Source organism: Sceloporus occidentalis, unplaced genomic scaffold (assembly GCF_023333645.1).
Source record: "Sceloporus occidentalis isolate IW3139 unplaced genomic scaffold, rSceOcc1.0.p SCAF_7, whole genome shotgun sequence".
Taxonomy (NCBI): domain Eukaryota; kingdom Metazoa; phylum Chordata; class Lepidosauria; order Squamata; family Phrynosomatidae; genus Sceloporus; species Sceloporus occidentalis.
This window is the reverse complement of record NW_028316987.1, coordinates 25,322,175-25,338,881: the sequence shown is the minus strand read 5'-3', so window position 1 is coordinate 25,338,881 and position 16,707 is coordinate 25,322,175. Positions and strand designations below refer to the sequence as shown.

At 38.4% G+C, this 16,707-nt stretch overlaps 1 protein-coding gene across 1 annotated transcript in view; it reads right to left on the bottom strand.

The window, feature by feature from the left end:
• The window catches only part of COL15A1 (collagen type XV alpha 1 chain), a 111,560-nt gene that overhangs the window by 67,580 nt on the left and 27,273 nt on the right, over nucleotides 1–16,707 (bottom strand). Inside the window, exons 11-14 of the mRNA XM_089532277.1 lie at nucleotides 14,673–14,735; nucleotides 10,958–10,993; nucleotides 9,820–9,945; nucleotides 6,896–6,964 (exon numbers count right to left, since the gene is read on the bottom strand). Coding sequence (XP_089388403.1) covers nucleotides 6,896–6,964; nucleotides 9,820–9,945; nucleotides 10,958–10,993; nucleotides 14,673–14,735 — 294 coding nt within the window. The remainder of the gene's footprint in view (nucleotides 1–6,895; nucleotides 6,965–9,819; nucleotides 9,946–10,957; nucleotides 10,994–14,672; nucleotides 14,736–16,707) is intronic.

The window sequence follows — 16,707 nt, the reverse complement described above, 5'->3', positions numbered from 1 at the left end:
TAGGACTCTAGGAGACCAGGGTTCAAATTCCTGCCCAACCATGGAAACCCACTGTGGGCAAGATATACTTTCTCAGTGCAAGAGAAAGGCAAGGACAAATATCCTCCAAATATGTCAAGTAGACATAATGTCAGGATCACCATAACTTAGAATTGACTTGAAGGCATAACAACAGCAGCAACAGAACCATCACCACCACCACCAACAACAAAGATTTGGTTTGACATTATTTGGTAATGGAATAACCTGCTTCAAGTGGGGGACAAACCTCCCTCCTTTGGAGATCTTTAAACAGAGGTTGGATGGCCATCTTTCAGGAGTGATTTAGCTACATATTCCTGCATGAGATGAACTAGATGACCCTTGTAACCCCTTCCTGCTCAAAATCCTATATGCTGTGAGTACGCACCAACTGAAGCAACATGAGTTACACACTGGCTAAAATAAGCAATAATGGCTGGTTTTTAATGTATGCATATTAGCACAAAATATATATATTACCACAATGTACATAGAAAGACTCTGATACCACAAGACCATCCCACATGAAAGGCTTTTAAAAGCGCTAAGCTACTGTGACACATCACATAGTACTTTATTTAAAACAAACACAGGGATGTCAGACTCATTAGGAACAAAGAGGTGTCAGTAGGAATGGCTCTATAACCTTTGCACATAGACATGTTTCCCATTAATAATCATGGCACCCCCACCCCGCTGTCACAATCAGGTGAAACATTCCTTTCTGGATGGAAAAGGTGTGTCTGTGTCTGTGTGTGGAGGGGGAGAGTGATTCTGTGCTAATAAACAATCAAAGGGAATGACTGAAGAACCCCTCTGTGCTGATTTTTTCTCTACTAAGGATCACTGCAGCCTACATATACTATCAGTTTAGACAGATTTAAAGAATTCCATATGGATAATTAAACCTCAAGGTTTAACTTTTCTTTTCAAAAGGAGATAACATGTGCATATGCTTTGTAGTATCTGGTTTAGCCAGAGAAAACACTTTCCACTTCCCTAGCCTTCTCCCTGAATGGTTAAATTGAGCTAACTAGTCCCTATTCTGCTGCATTATCTCTACCACATTGCTGCATTATGTCTGGCATACTGCAGAAAAGTATAAACATGGTTTGTTGCTATCCCTGCAGGTCTGAAATTACCCTGCATCACTAAATTTTGTTTCTAGAAAAAAATTAATTACCCAAATTGCTTTGCTGAGTTATGTTCAGTTCCAGTGTGTTGGCTCATTCAACTTTTCCTTGCACAGAATCCACCTGTGTGTTTGAATTGCTATCTACAATTCTTACAGTAAGTTTATTCTAAAAAAGAAAATGCTGAAAAAAGCCACAAACGCTTTTGAATTAATTGATTCTGTAATAATCAGTGTTTTCTCTGACTGATGACAAAAGTTCATTAGAACTATGAAAGCAAGTAAAAATACAGTTGCCCCTCCAAGTTGCAGATCTGAGATCCGCGACCTCGAATATCCGCATAGGGACGACCAATGGCGCACATGTGCACCTGAGCCATGCGCACAGGGGGATGCCCCATTCAAGCATAAGAAGCTTTAATATGTGCAAGCCTCCATTTTCCCGGGGGGTCCAGAACGAATCCCCCAAGTAAGGGGGTTGGACTGGATGGCCCTTGTGGTCTCTTCCAACTCTATGATTCTATGGCAAATGTACTTGCCCTTCCTGGTACATCAAGCAACTCAGGGAGGGTAGGACTGGCTGACTTGGATGAAGAGATGGCTAACACCTATCTATAACAAGAAAAAACTCTGATGTGCCTAAAAGATATAGTGTCAAAACGTTTCCTGAGAAGCTCTCTGATACCTCACTGTACCAAAAAATTGCTGGCCGGTCTCCATTATTCCATTGTTGGGCAAGGTTCTACAGTGGCGACCTTGCTGTTTCAAGAGTTCCAGGATGAGATTAATTACCTAGAATAATTTCAGTTTGATCTCAGGCTTGGTAATGGGACAGAAACATCACTGGTTGCCTTTTTGGACAACTTACATCATGAATTGCAAAGGGGGATTGTGTTCCTGTTGGTGCTACTAGACCTCTTGACTGCTTTTGATACCATTGACCATGGTATTCTCTGGGCTTCCTCTCTGGTATGGGGACTTGAGGGTAATAGGCAGATGACACCAAACTCATTTCTCCTGTCCATCTAAATTGAGCTATTTTAGTGCTAAATCAGTGTCTGATATCAATAATGAACTGGATATGCATGATCTGCTGAGTTGAACACAGCCTTATCCATGTATTGCAGTCAGCCTCAACCCCAACCCAGTTCCTATGTATGGGAGACCTCCAAGTCACTCTATCCTCAACTGCCCTGCTTATATGTGGCTGTGGCTTCTCTGATTGAGATATGTATCTGAAATGTGGTCTTCCTGTTTCCCTGTTTCCCTTCACTTTTACAAGCATTATAGTTTTTCCTAGTGAGCCCTTTCTTCTCATGATATGGCCAAAATATGACAACCTCAATTTAGTAATCTTCACTTCCAAGGAAAGTTCAGGCTGGATCTGCTCTAGGACCCATCCATTGGTCTTTGTAGCAGTCCACAGTATTCTCAGAACTCTTCTCCAGCACCACATCTCAAATGAGCTTCCTCTCTTCTTCAGTTTTCTTCACTGTCCAGCTCTCTCAGCCATACATAGAGGTGAGAAATATTATACCGACAATACTAATGGTATTTAATGACATAACTTTACACTTCAAGATCTTATCTAGTTCCTTCATAATTGTCTTTCCAAGTCCTACTCTTTTTCTAATTTTCTGACTGCACTCTTCACTCTGACTAATGATTGAGCCCAAATATGTAAAATCTTGAACTATTTCAATCTTCTAATTGTCTACTTTAAAATTATGTAGATTGTCTGTGGTCATAATATTTTTCCCCTTGATATTCAGCTGTAAAGCTGCTTTGCACTTTCTGCCTTGAACTTCTTCAACAATATTTCCTTATCTCTGACATTTTCTGCTGGTATTACGGTGCCATCTGTATGTCTTAGACTGCTGATGTTCTTTCCTCCAATTTTCAAGCCTCCCTTTTCTGAATCCAATCCTGTTTTTTGTATGATGTTCTTGGTATACAAATTAAATAGGTAGGGTGATAGAATGCAGCCTTGTCTGGTCCCCTTTCCAAGTGGAAATCATTCTGTTTCTCCATATTCTATACCAACAGTAGCCTCCTGTCCTTAATATAGGTTACACATCAAGACGATCAGATAATGTGGCACACCCATTTCTTTTTTTTCTTTTATTCTAATGACAAAATGACAATAACAAAACAACAACAGCATCAATAAACTACAAGGACCAAGAATATTTATCTGATTAATTATTTTGCAGCAGAATCATGAAATTGGTTCTCAGCAAGAGCCAGAGAGTCCAATTTGTCCAGCTGTAGAGTGCCTGTCCGAAGATCTATCTGTGAAGTAGGAGGTTGAATTTGATGGGAGTCAAATCAATAAGGATCATCCAGTCTTCTTGAAATGTGTCAGTTCTTTTTTGGCCATTGCAAAATCTTGTCATAATAAACAGTATCTCCATCAACCACATATCCTACATTCTAACCCACCAGTTCTCAGTGGAGAGGTCACCTGACTTCCAACATTTGCCTACTTCTAATCTGGCAGCAGTGGTTAAAAATAATCAGTTTCCTATGTTTCAAATTAGAATTATCTTTTAAAAAAATAGAAAGCAACAGCAAAATTGGACAGAAATTTATACAGGACTGTATAAATTGTTGGGCAAGGTTCTCTCACTTTAGGGCATTCAGTCCACATGTGAATATAAGAGCCTCTAGATTTGCATCCCCTCCAGCAATCTGGAGAAAGCATTTTAACCATTTTAGACGGTGTGACGCGTGTAAGATACCATCTATGGATGGTTTTTAGAGTATTTTCTTTCATGGATGCCAAACGGGATTTGTATGGAGGTAAAGACCAAGTATGAGCCCATGCAGTATCTGAAATCTTAGTTTTCAATTCTTCTTGCCAAAATGAGTGCATATATTGGCCTTTCTCATATGTGTGTTACAGGAGATGTTTGTAGATAAGCAGCACTATCCCTTTAGTATGAGGTACGATGTTCAAACAAAAGTTTTTTTAAAAAAAGAGAGTGGACATGGAGCTTCTCCTGCTGAGGCTAAGTGTGTGATGCAAAGGAAGCAATTTGGTGCACTTGGAGTTAAGTAATGTTAGTTTGCTGTAGGGAAGTTTTTATGGTGGTAGTGGTGTGTTTTAGTAATCCACCAAAGAACAGGTCTGAGATTCCACATTTCTACATTGTCTAAGTGAGAAATTAGCATACAAGAAAAAGGGTTTATTGGGAGAGGGGTCAGGAGCCAATATGTGTTTCCATTTATGCCAGATGAGTAATGAGCCAGATAAAAAAAGATTAGATAACCTGCTGAGTTTCTGTTTTGAAGTTTGGATGTAAAGGTAAGCAGTTGACTTCAAATTATAAACTTCTAGATTTACCCACCTGATAGCACTGTTGTCCTTAATTAGTTTAATAGTTTGGCTGAATTGGAAAGTGTGGAAATACAGTGCAATATCTAGGAATGCCAGGCCTATGTCCTTGGAGGTAATGTGTCTAGTGAATTTGGAATATCTAGGTCTTTTAAAATAAAAAAATGAATTGAAGAATTCATTTTTGCCATTTACTAAATCTAGATGGGGGAGGAGTCAACACACACCCATTTCTTTAAGAGCAATCTATGGTTTCTGATGATCTTTACAATCAAATGCTTTGATATAGTTTATAAAACACAGACTGATGTTCTTTTGAACACCTTAGTACATTCATTATCCAGGATATGTTTGCTACTTGCTCCCTAGTGCCTCTTCCTTTCCTGAAGCCTGCTTGGAGATTTGGCCATTCTTACCTTGTATAGCAAAGTATATATATATATATATATATACAGAGAGAGAGAGAGAGAGAGAGAGAGAGAGAGAGTATATATAGCATATATGATTTGTTTTCCTTGTTGACTGTGTATATCATTAGGTTTATTAATGCTGGAACACTTGTAATATTGATGAGTATTTTATTACATATGGTAATTCTAGGATTTTTATATGCTATTTTGCTTGTTTTCTGAACTAACCATGCCTACATATTGTATCCCACCATCCTTTCTAAGAATGGGCAATAAAACCTTCTCAAAATGAGCTTTGTGGATGAATGAGGATGTGAACGTAACTCTCATTAATCGAAGTGCAGTTCTCTCTCCACAATATGACATTGATTATAATTTTGTATGGCAATTTCTGTTGTGTTTTTTTAAAAAAACTTTCATTTCACTTTCATTGAATTTTGAAATCCTAAATGTTGCCTTCTTTTGGAAAAAAAATACCCAAGTAAAGATATCCAAGGATATGTGTGGATCACTGTCAAGTCTGGCAGGACATCAACTTTAGAAACTCAGGCTTCAGTAGTTAAAAACTCAGGAAACCTGTACTCAGTAACTATAGATCCAGGTCAGAGACTTTCCATTGCCAGACCTGTACAGCAAGTGTTAACATTGGCTAATTAAGCCTTTATTCTCATTAGCTATAATTAAAAAACACATTTCTCCCTCTCATTCCCACACCACCCCTTCTTGGTTGCTACAGCTAGATTCTTTTCACATAAATTACCTTGAATAGGCTTTACTCATACCCGCCTCTCCTCTGCCATTATCACAGCACCTATGTCTGAGATCACCATGTCTCAGCAATAGCTGTTTCTACTGTATAACCCATCACACCAGCTTCCCAATATTTTATGTCAGGCAAAGTGAATATGCAATTTCTGACAATCACTTAAAGCAGAAACATTTATGTGTAAAACCATAGGATTTTACTTTGAAATTTATGCAACTGATGATGAAGAAAGATCTGGGCACCCACATCTCCAGTTTATAAAGGGGACTGTATTGCTTAGATGGCAACATGTGCTTATGTCACAACTAATACAATATGCAACTAATGAAATATTAATGTCTAAGAAAAGAAATAAACAGTCATACCAGAAGTCTCCCCTGGAGAGCACTCTCTTCCTTTTAAAAATAACTGGGGGTGAGTAGAAACTGGCTTCAAGAACAGTGACCCTTTAATACAATGTATGTTGTACCCAGATGGATGGAAGGCAGCTATTCTGCTTATATTTCCTTAATAGATTTTCTCTGGTAAGAGAAAAGTTGGAAGCAGAAGTACATAAAATTAGGAAAGTTAGAAATGGAAAATGGCATCATACAAATAGAAAATTGGGCATTTGCCCAATAAAATTCCATAAAAGAGAGAAGGCAATTGTATAATCAAAGCCTTGTCTGGAATTCTCATAATTGGATTAAGAATATCTAAATGGATGATTGCCATTGCATCTGAAAGAATCCATCTATGGTAGAACAGTATCTATAAAAAGCTAAAAGAAAGTTCTTGCCATAACAGCTGGGTTTACTTAAATCCTCTTCAAAATATACTATCTTCTTTTCATCACCATCATTTGAAACAGTGAGTACATTCAGGGATTAGAGAGGGAAACCTGTAGCAACATTAACTTCAATAGAGTGATGTAATTCCTAATTTTCATTCAGAAAATATACTTGATAATTTCCTGTCATGTCATCCTACATTACTAGTAGCTATGTTCTCTTCCATTCATGCAATTTCCAAAATGGGACTGTGAGTTTCTTTTGGAACTGTGAGATAGGATATACTGTAACTGTGTCTATATTACTAATGATTAGATAACAGATGAATCAAATACATCACGGGAAAAACAAGTAATGCCAAGTTAAAATAGTCCAACTGTCCAGAGATTATGACTAAATAGATTTTAAAGATTCCAAGTTCTCAAAAGTAAATAAACTACCAATATCCTATTTACTTACATTTGGCCCTCTGGATACCACGATTCGAGGTTCATTTGATAAGCCAGTGATCCCTGAACCTTCCATGTCCTGATAAATAAAAACAAAGGTTGTCTTATCTGTGTCTTTGTTGTAATCAAAGGGTTTCTAAAGTGGGTTATTACACATTTAAAACACACTTTCAAATATCTCTTCAAGACTTTCTGCATTCAGACCACTGTTAGGTACAGCAAAAATTCAATCCTGTGAATTTTTAATGCGGAAAAATGGTAAGCTTGCAGAAGTGTGGTCACAATACCTTAAACAGCAAAGGCTGATAAATGTTAGTTGCAGTTACACTGACAGGCTGGTAGTATTTGGAGTATGTCCATCCTCTTCACTACCACAGATAAGGCTGTGTCAAGATCATCCAGGCATTTATTCAAACCATGGGAAAGAGTGCATTATATTTTTCTCTACAGATGAAAAGAGAAAGGCCAAGAAAAATCCCACCAGCCTCAAATTCCATTTGCTTGAGCCACCAGCTTCCACAATGAGCATGGGAGGATAGCCATATCTAGAAATGTGATTATCATTCCTTCCAATTCACTATGGATTTTTAATGTCTTGGGCCCCTTTAAATTTCTATTTACTAACTGACAAATTTGCCATATTCTCAGCCAGGGGCGAGAACTGTCAGATGGTTCATTTGCAAATGAACTGGTGGACAGGAATGTCCATTTGAAATTCAAAGGTTCTGAGTGGTTTTATTGCTTCAATACTAGGGAAGCAGTGGCTTAGTGGTTAAGATACTAATTCTAATGATTTTAAGGTCGCAAGGTTGGCAGTTCAAGGCCCAAGTGCCTCATGATGGAGTGAGCTCCTGTCACAAGTCCCAGCTTCTGCCAACCTAGCAGTTCAAAAGCATGTAAAAGTAAAAGTAGATAAATAGGTACTGCTTTTTTGGGTAACAGTGTTCTGTGCAGTCTGGCCACATGACCAATGGACTTGTCTCTAGACAACACTGGTTTTTCAGCTTAGTAACAGATGAGCCCCCTACAGTCAGTTACGACTAGACATTAATGTCAAGGAAAACCTTTACCTTTTTGCTAAGCTGATCAATTGGGGGCAGCACGGCCATGATGTCGTAATGGCAGCGCCCATGTGGACACAGTGCCGCCATTTTGTACATACTCTGTATGTACTAGGGTTGGGGGCGTCTAAAAGAGACGCCCCCGGGCAACCCTAGTACGTACGGAGTACATACAAAACGGCCCGTCTGGAAAGGGCCACTCAGTTCTGGTATAAAAAGGTGCATCCAGTCCTAAAGATTACTCACCCTTTTGTAAACCAAAATAAGATTCCCCAACATATTAAATATAGATTGCTTGTTGGTAGTGGAGGCTCTCCAAGCTTCATACCTTTGTGGGTAACAAGCTTTTCTGATTTTTTAAAACTGTTGAATCAAAAATAAATTGCTCAAGACAACTTAGTTTACTTTCCTCATTTCTTGGTATCTAATATTTTCAGTTTATTTTTTAATTGTCAATACACAAGTCTACCACATATCTTTGGGTTCCCCCCCCCCCCATTTTTTTGTATTTCAAGTGTTAATTTATCATGTTTGTCTCATCTTTTGTCCTTTAAAATAGTATTTCTACAATAAATCTCTCTCATAGGAGTTACATATTTCCCAGGGGCTGTATGTATGGCCCAAAGGCCTGTGTCCCCCCTGGCTTTGGATTGTCTTGTTTGGATGATACAGGTCAATCACCTCCAGAGAAGGAATGGGCAGACTGGATGCCGATCTGGTCCTGGTCTAATCCCAGTTCAAAGTGGCCTTAGTACAGGTCAAAAAGATCTGCTGTTTGCCATGGAGTTTTTAGGAAACCCCACTGCAACAGCCAACAGACCAGATGGTCCCTGGTGCTCATTACCTTCTTCCATTGTCACATCTACAGAGAAGACCCCTGTTGTGGCCTCTGGTATGGAAAGAGATTGCCTGGCCACATGGATGTAACCAGGTACCGTGTTCCCATGTCAGAGGCCGCAACAGAGGTCTTCTCAGTAGAGGAGACAGTGGAGGAAGGTAAAGGATGCACAGTGGTACATTACTGCTACCTCTTTTCTTCATATAAGCTATTGGTGGCATTTTACAAAATTACTGCTAATTGTTGATAATATTGTATTTGCTACATTGCAATGTTACTGCAGTATTGGAACAAGCTATGTACTTTTTTCCCGGGCATGGCAAGGCAGTGTACATGCATGTAAATACCTGCCCATCCCCATGCTGACCCGGGATCTGACCCAGGTCACGATCCAGTTCAGGAAGACTCTATGAGCTTGGCCTGTGCTATCCTAGCCCATCTGCTCAGCCCCCTCCCCAGACCTAAAAACTATGTTAACAGCTGCAATTCCCTGGCATTTTGGAGCTTGTATGAAGATGGAATGCCCTTAATGCTGCAGAAGAAAAGAACCAATCCATTTCCCTTAGCCAGCCTTTCAAAAATCCAACAGTCTTCAGTCTTTCAGACTGAATAAGCTGGCAAATGAAACATCATCAACAAAAACAACTGGCATCTGTGATGAAAACTCACACTTAAGTTGTCAATGCTATAGCAAGATTCTTATACACAACGTATGTAAGTAAAAAAAAAAAATTAATACCTGTGGAAAGAAAGTATCAGTGCCTTTGATTTAGAGCATGGTAATTCTGACAGTGATGATCACTAAGAAATCAGCTCAAGAATGTCATTTTTTTAAAATCATTATGGCACTTTTTATTACCAGACTTATACCACATTTTGGGTGGATTGGCTGTAATGCTAGGAGGAAGGAAGAGGAATTGTAAATATGGACGTAATTTAGCAAGCACTTAACAAAACATTTCTAAGGTACACTAAATTAGGACACATATATTCTCTCTTGAAATGTAGGTCAGTCAGCGGTTTAAAACAAAATACCTCAAATCCAAACCCATAGCCTGGACCTGGGGGTCCTGGGGGTCCTGGGGGCCCTGATTTCCCAGGCTCTCCATCAGCTCCTGCCTGCCCTTTAGGGCCTGGTGGTCCAGTCTCTCCAGGGTCACCCTAAGGGAAACATAATTATTATTATATAGCATTAATCCATATTAACCCATAGCCCCACTGTTTTAGCCATGAGCAGCTTTGCCACATCCATTTAACACCATCCTTCCATCTTCTGATCAATAAATATAGATGCAAAATAAATATATATAATAAAAAATACCTCTGAACAAAACCTAACTCTAAACTTACATGTTCATTATTTATTTTATAACATTTATGTCATAATCTTAAAACAGCATTAAAATATTACTATTAAACCAGCATTAAAACATCAATACATTAATTATTAAACAAAAGCAAGAGGAAACCCATAGCAACACTAAGGTAGGAAGAGCACAACGTTTTAAAAATATTGGAATCCTGGGAAAATAAAAAGAAAGACCACCATGCACAGGAGCACCTCTCCCTATATCAGCCTTTCCGTGATCACCAGAGAGAGTCTTTTCCATGTACCTCAGAAGAATCATATACCACTAGGGGAGAAAGTTTTCACAGCTATGGTATTCCAAATCTGGGTTATATACCCCATGGAGATGCAGCTAATACCATCATTGGAACTGTTTTAGCATCAACTGATTTTTTTCCCCCAGGGCATTTCAGATGGCTGTTTTTGTCTATTGTATCTGGTGTTTTTCCTTGTTTTAATAGCATGTTTTGAAGAAATATCTATCAGTCACATTTTATTGTTTTATAATTATTTGTATGTCACTTTGCTTTTCAGAAGAATGGGTGGTAATTGAGAAAGTTTAATCAAAGGTTATTACCAACACTTGGCATTATGGGAATAGGCCTCCCTAGGACAGAAGGCAAAATTCCTATGGAAGCCTTAGAAATTCTCCACCTCCAGAAATTAAACACTTCTTCTTTGACAACAGCAGAAACATATGGTTACTTTTTAAAATATTATTGCATATGATAGCCCCTCATATTTTTGCTAAACCTTAGAATGCCATCTCTAGCTATATGTTTATTTTAATGTTAATAAATTATTAAAAATGATCTACTTAATTACCTTTCTTCCAACTGGTCCCTGTATACCTTGATCACCCTGTAAGACAAAACACCACAGAATGGGAGATCAGTGATAAATAGAGAAGTTTTTTTAAAACAACAACAACAACAACAGCAACCAGACATTCTCTCATACATAAAATTGCAGTAATGTCAGTATCATATCACAATTATAAATATAATGATCCTGCAATATACACTATGAAAGCCTTATGTCTTTGCATGCCTTACACTGTATACAGCAAATTATTCCCAAACTTTAAAAAGAAGGGTTTTTTGGACCTTCTTTTTTTACTCTTATATTATTGGCCAGTTTAGGCACAACAACCTTTTTATATACATTTTCCCCCCTATTCATCTCAGTGGGAACTTTTAAAAGGCATTTCTTCTTAAAAATAAATGTTGATGTTGTCCTTTGCTTTATAATACTATTGTAATTATAATGAACAAAACTGTTTTAAGCTATTTGCTAATTATATTACGCTTGTTCGTAGGAAGAATTTTAATTATTGCCCCACTTGTTTTGAATGACGTTTCTCTGATTAGCATTGACAATTTATCCATCTCAGCCAGCCATTCTTCTTTTGTAGGCAATACATTTGCCTTTCATAATGTCAGGAAGTTCTTCCTAATGTTGAGACAGAATCTCTTTCCCTGTAATTTGAATCCGTTGCTCTGGGTTCTATTCTCTGGAATTGCAGAAAAGAAGCTTGCTCCATCCTCAATATGACCTCTCTTCAAATATATCAATAGGGCTATTATATCATCTCTTAATCTTCTCTCCTCTGGACATGCTCCAGATTGTCCACATCCTTCTTGAACTGTAGTGCCCAGAACTGGACACAACATTCCAAGAAAGTTCTGCCCAAAGCAGGATACAGTGGTACTATTACTTCCCTTGATACTCTACTCTACTATAGTATACTATACTCCTGCTGATGCAGAATTGTATCAACTTTCTTAGCTGTGTTCAGATTATGCTCCACTAAATCTTCTAGATCCTTTTTGCACATACTGTGTTCAAGCCAGATGTCACCCTTTTTATATCTGTGCATTTCATTTTTATTTCCCAAGTATAGTATCCTACATTTCTCTTTGCTGAAATTCATTTTGTTAGTTTTGGCCCAGCTTTCTAAGCTATGAAGGTCATTTTGAATTCTGATCCTGTCCTCTGCTTTCCAATAAAAAGAATGTTTCATTTTTAAGTACATTTCATAACTAAGTGCTAAGTTTAACTAAAGAACTTGTAAGTTAAAGATTGTGATAGATATACACATATACATATAAATCTATCACCCACATTGGCTTATACTATCAATTTGTAATGTACTTGAAGAAATAACAAACCTACAGTAAGATTTTTACTTCAGTTACTTAGTCTTCATGACTAGTATAAACAGCCACAGAACATTATTTAAACTTCAGGATTTATGTATGTCTAAATAATTTAATTTTTAATTTAACCAAACATTATATATATAGCTCATGAAAGATTGTGAGATCCAGAATGGCAGCCTCTTACTTGAGAACTTGCATGTGGACTGAATGCTTAGTTGACTCCATCTCTAGTTCTCCTTCCTCTGGTGTAAGAATTTTTGTTTTAATCTTTTTGCAGGTGCAAATACCTGATGAAGGGTCATTATAAATGGGAAGTGAGCGTTAGATGACTAGAACTCCATGCCTTATGCTTTGTCCAGAAATTAGCAGTATGGGCTGAGGGCAATTTGACTTAGGACTATGATAGAGTGAGAAAGAAGGAGTTAACCTTTGTCCCTGAACTGATTTTAAAAATACCTGAAACACACAGATACTTGTATATTTGCACACACACACACACACATCTGACATTTTTAGCAAGATCAAGGCATGATTTACAATGCTGTAGCAGGGGCAAAGGGTTAAAACCCAAAATCTCAATCCATATTCCATATAGACATTTATTAGATGAAGAAATATTACTGGGAGAGCCAATAATTTACCATGTATACTCAACCATAAGTTGACCTCATGTACAAATCAAGGGCAGGTTTTGGGACCAAAATTATGGATTTTGATATGATCCAGGGATAAGCTGAAGATAAAACTTAGTGGTATGTAACAAAGGATGCAAAAAATGAAGCAAAGGAAACAAATGCTAAATGACTCTAAAAAATTCTGGCAGGCATAAATGTTGTGCTTACCCTAAAGGCTAGATGGATAAGGAGGAAACTATTATCTCCATTTTCCTTCCAGAACGAAATGCCAGAAGCAGTGGAGCAGGAGAGAGAGTAGAGGGGATCAGTAAAAGGAGCCCTGGTGGCGCAGTGGTTAAATGCCTGTACTGCAGCCATTCACTCAAAACCACAAGGTTGCGAGTTCAAGACCAGCAAAAGGGCCCAAGCTCGACTCAGGCTTGCATCCTTCCGAGGTCGCTAAAATGAGTACCCAGATTGTTGGGGGCAAATTAGCTTACTTGCTAATTAGCTTACTTGCTGTTCACTGCTATGATCTTTGGAATAGCGGTATATAAATAAAGCATATTATTATTATTATTATTATTCTTTTAGGTTCTCGCAAGATTGAATAAGCTCTTGCCTTTTGCTATTCTACTCAGAGAAGGGGATGGTGGGTTTTTTTTAACTTTTTTTTCCTTCCTTCCTTCCTTCCTTCCTTCTTTCTTTCTTTTCTTTTTTCTTTCTTTTGATGACCATTAAAGCAGAGTACTTACATTGACCCATGGATAAGTCGACCCAGGTTTTGGGGGTCAATTTTTGACTAAATTTCTAGATTTATATGTGAGTATATACAGTAAGTCACATGGCATGTCTAATGTAGTCTTATTATTATTATTATTATTAACCTTTATTTATAAAGCGCTGTAAATTTACATAGCGCTGTACATACAATCTTTTTAATTGGACGGTTCCCTGCCCTCAGGCTTACAATCTAAAAAGACACAACACAGAAGGAGAAGGGAGTCTCAAAAGAATCAGGATATCTCTAGTTTAAAACTTGCCTCTACCACCAACCCACTGGATGATCTGAGGTAGGCTTCTACTATTTATAAATTCACACACACTCACACACCTTTCATGTTTTGATGTGAATGTTTTGATGCCATGCCAGCAATCCATGTGCTTGAAGAACAATCACATAAATGGGCCCAACTAGATTCCTTCACATGCAATATACACCACTATCTATCTCCACCTGGCAGTGTCTACATGTGAAAGAGACAAATAATTAGACCAACAGACATGTTTTCTTTATTCAAATATGAATGATGTGGTCTCAGCAGAAGTCACAGAAGGGAGTTTTCATGATTTTGATCCAACCCAGGACAAGCTCAGTACAAACCCGTAAGAGTGCTTTTCAAACCTGGGAGTAAAAATAAATGTATCCTGCACCTCCTACTACTCACACTGATTAAATTGCTGACTTAAAGGAATCTTGATACTTCATCAGATTTCTTTCTGCACTTTTGACTTAATCAATGACATATGTACCTGAGCGACAAATAACCTGTATGGGAAAAAGAATGGTAACTGAATATTGCGACTAACTGCACATGCACTGTACATGTCTTAAATAATTTCTGGAAGGCACTAACAGAAGAATGATAGATTGTTATTACACTTGGGTGGCTTTGGGAAATGTTTGTGTTATTTGAAACTCCTAAAACTGGATAAAAAGAATTTTGTAAATATTTTTTCAATGAATTTTAATTTGAACCTTACTTTTTCTCCCTTCAATCCTGCAAAACCGATCAACCCATCTTGACCAGGACGACCAGGTGGACCCTGAAAATCACAACAGGTATTAGGTTTATGTCACCATTACAAATTGCCTGGAAAAGGCTACTTTTAACTTGCAGAGACATCCATTGTTTTAAGAACTAAGCCTTATGTAATAAATATGACGTTTAACTAAACTGCTAAAGGAATGGAATGTCTAGGTAGGTGATATCTTGACAATTACATGAAAGCACTCTGAACAGAATGAGTTATTTCTGTTCCCTGTCCACATTTCAGAATACAAGAGTGTTTCAAACAGCTGAAAATCGGTGACAGGAAGAATTTTGGTCAAAGAGGTGGCAGAAAGGGAGCCCCCATTTCCACCCCTGGAACTCATCCCTTCAGGTCACCCCTTCCCTCACCTAAGCTAGATTCCTATAGGACTGGGAGCCTTTCTAGAAGAAATGCTAAGGAAAGACAGGGCAGAGGGAGAGTAATCACTCACCTCTTATTTGCCACTTAAAATTATTCTGGACAATGAATGTGCTACTTACAGATGTTTGGCATGAGCAAAGATGCATGCACAGACCTCTGATTCCCTTGAAAAACATTGCTAGACATATAAGAATTGTCCTTTTGTGATATAAGGTTACATAACATTCGGTCAGCATTAAGTTACAGTTTGACCTCCATGTCCTCTGGGGATATGTTCCCAGACTTATTGTGGATAGTGATAATCATAGATAATGGTGAATCCTACTTTTCTTCTAGATGTTGACCACAAAGCCATGCTGGAGGACCTCCAGATACCTAAAGAGGAGGTCTCTCTAGGCATAAGGGGGGCCCTCCCGATGCCTAGAGAGATTTATTTTTCTAGATGAAGATAAATGAAACTGTGATTACCAGTCCCAAGGATACAGGGGGCATACTTTATTTAGAAAAAAAAATCGTATGCATATAGTATCTCATACACTCTTTGTATGATAACATATCTTTGTAAAATAAGCCGTGTTCAGGCATTTTAGTTTCAAATCATGTAATGCTAGTGTTCAATGCCCATATTTAGAAGAAGGTCTGGAACACTGATGGGCAGGGTACCTTCTTCCACACAAACCTATTCATCAGTTAAGATTGACAAATGAAATCTTCCCCTGAATGTACACTTGCTTTCAGATGTTAGCTGCATAGCTGGTTGAAAAAGAACCCTTCAGCATACAGTCCGTCCTCGCCTTACGCGGGGGATCCATTCCGGATCCCTCCGCGTAAGGCGAATTCCGCCTATGCTCGAGCCCCATTGGAAACAATGGGGCTCGGGCCCGCGCACCCATTCAATTGAATGGGACGCGCCACCCCTTCCGCCCCGCGTGCGCCCCATGGCTTGAGCACGTATGCTCAAGGCTGCGTATGGCGCGTGCGCGCGCTGTTCTTCAGCAGCAGAAGGGGAAACTGAACAGCCTTCTTCATAAGGCAATACATTATCTCATCCAACTTGTTCAATTGTACTCTAGTAATCAGTTATTACTAATTACTAATCAAATATTTTGAGAGCTAGCGTGTAGCAGCTTCAGCTGAGATGATAACTTTGGAGACCAGAGTTATCCCCGCTCAGCCACAGAAACCCACTGGGTGACCTTAGGCAGGTCACATTCTCTCAGCCTCAGAGTCTTTGAACAAATCTTGCCAAGAAAACCCTGTGATAAATTCACCTTAAGTTTGCTATAAGTCAGAAACAACTTGAAAGTACACAACAACTATCAGAGATTTTGACTACAATAAAATCTGGTTTTAGAAGCAATTTTTCCAGCAGAAGAGAAAGTTTGAAGACAATACTACAACCTGTCCATAAGAAAGATAGTAATATAAAACAATTATTTAAAAAAATAAAAACACCAAAAGCCATTTTCTCTCTGTTTTCTGTGAACAAGAGCCCACACTTATTACAAAACCACTGAGCCACAGGATCAGTTTCACTCTTGCCTACTTGCATGACCTCCTGTGGGCATCCCTTTGATCATAGAAGTACTAGATAGTAACACAG